At 61.9% G+C, this 1164-nt stretch overlaps 1 protein-coding gene across 1 annotated transcript in view; it reads left to right on the top strand.

Moving 5' to 3' along the window:
• Nucleotides 1-556: 556 nt before the first annotated feature.
• LRWD1 (leucine-rich repeats and WD repeat domain containing 1) overlaps nucleotides 557-1164 on the top strand; it is an 8236-nt gene continuing 7628 nt past the window's right edge. The window contains exons 1-2 of the mRNA XM_011930773.1: nucleotides 557-918; nucleotides 1063-1160. Of these exons, the coding sequence (XP_011786163.1) occupies nucleotides 687-918; nucleotides 1063-1160 (330 nt within the window). The 5' untranslated portion in view covers nucleotides 557-686. The remainder of the gene's footprint in view (nucleotides 919-1062; nucleotides 1161-1164) is intronic.

Here is a 1164-nt window from a genome sequence, read left to right on the forward strand (position 1 = left end):
AGCTCCTGACCTCAGGTGATCCACCCGCCTCAGCCTCCCAAAGTGCTGGGATTACAGGCGTGAGCCACTGCCCTGGGCCAAGATTTGGATTTTTAGCCTACCTACAACAAAGTGGCCAGGAGGAGCTTGGACACAGCAGCTGCTGTGCTGAACGGAGCAGCAGGGGCCTTGGTGGCAGCGGCGGTAGTTATGGGCCTATTTTTCTCACCAGCAGCCCCTGGGCTGCCTCCTCCCTCCCTGCCCATGTGCCTGGTCCCCATGTCTAAGACACTTCTTCTCATGCCCTCTGCCCAACTGGCTCAGGCCTGGCCCATGGTTAGCTGTTGGGCCACCCTCCTGGCTCCAGGCCAGTCTCCGAGTCAGGTAGCTGCCGGGACACTTCTCCAAGCAGACACTCCCACACACTCTCAGCTCTGAAACATTCAGCAGCCATTCCCGTCTTTAGAGTCAGAGCAGATGCCCCCAATAGCCCCCTGGGCCATGGCCTGGAAACACCTGCCCTACTTGGCTGCCAGGAGGGCCCCTGCTCATCTCACTCGGCTCGCTTCAGAGCCTGTTCAGACCACCTGGCCTAGTCCTGTCCTGGAAGAGCCACCCCCTCATGCCTCTGGGTCACTACTGTGACTTGGGACACTGAGGTGCTGGCTCCCCCTTCCAGGGCAAACTGAACCTTCCTGGGGCCAAGCATGTATCTCTTTGGTGGCATCTTCTGTGCAGCCTTCCCACAGGGCAGGGTCCCCAGCAGGTGCCCTGCAGATTCCCCGGGCGAGCGGGCAGCTCTCTATCTGCAAGGAATGGACAACCAGCATCTCCTGCTGCCCCACAGGGTGTGTGAAGTGGAATTCGTCTTCTCTGAGGGCTCCGAGGCATCTGGGCGGAGAGTGGATGGGCTGGCATTTGTGAACGAGGACGTCGTGGGTAAGTGAGCCCAGCTCGCGGGACAGCCTGGCCTCTGGGCACACAGATGGGCCACCTGTCCCCAGGCTGGGCTTCTGATGATCTCTAGTAGGAGGAGGTGTCCGGGAGGGGCCACCCTGCACAGCTCTCCCTTCTCCCCCACAGCCTCCAAGGGGAGCGGCCTGGGTACCATCTGCCTGTGGAGCTGGAGGCAGACGTGGGGGGGCCGGGGCAGCCAGTCCACGGTGGCAGTGGTGGTCCTGGCAC

The sequence above is a fragment of the Colobus angolensis genome, unplaced genomic scaffold (genome assembly GCF_000951035.1).
Source record: "Colobus angolensis palliatus isolate OR3802 unplaced genomic scaffold, Cang.pa_1.0 Scaffold120, whole genome shotgun sequence".
Classification (NCBI taxonomy): domain Eukaryota; kingdom Metazoa; phylum Chordata; class Mammalia; order Primates; family Cercopithecidae; genus Colobus; species Colobus angolensis.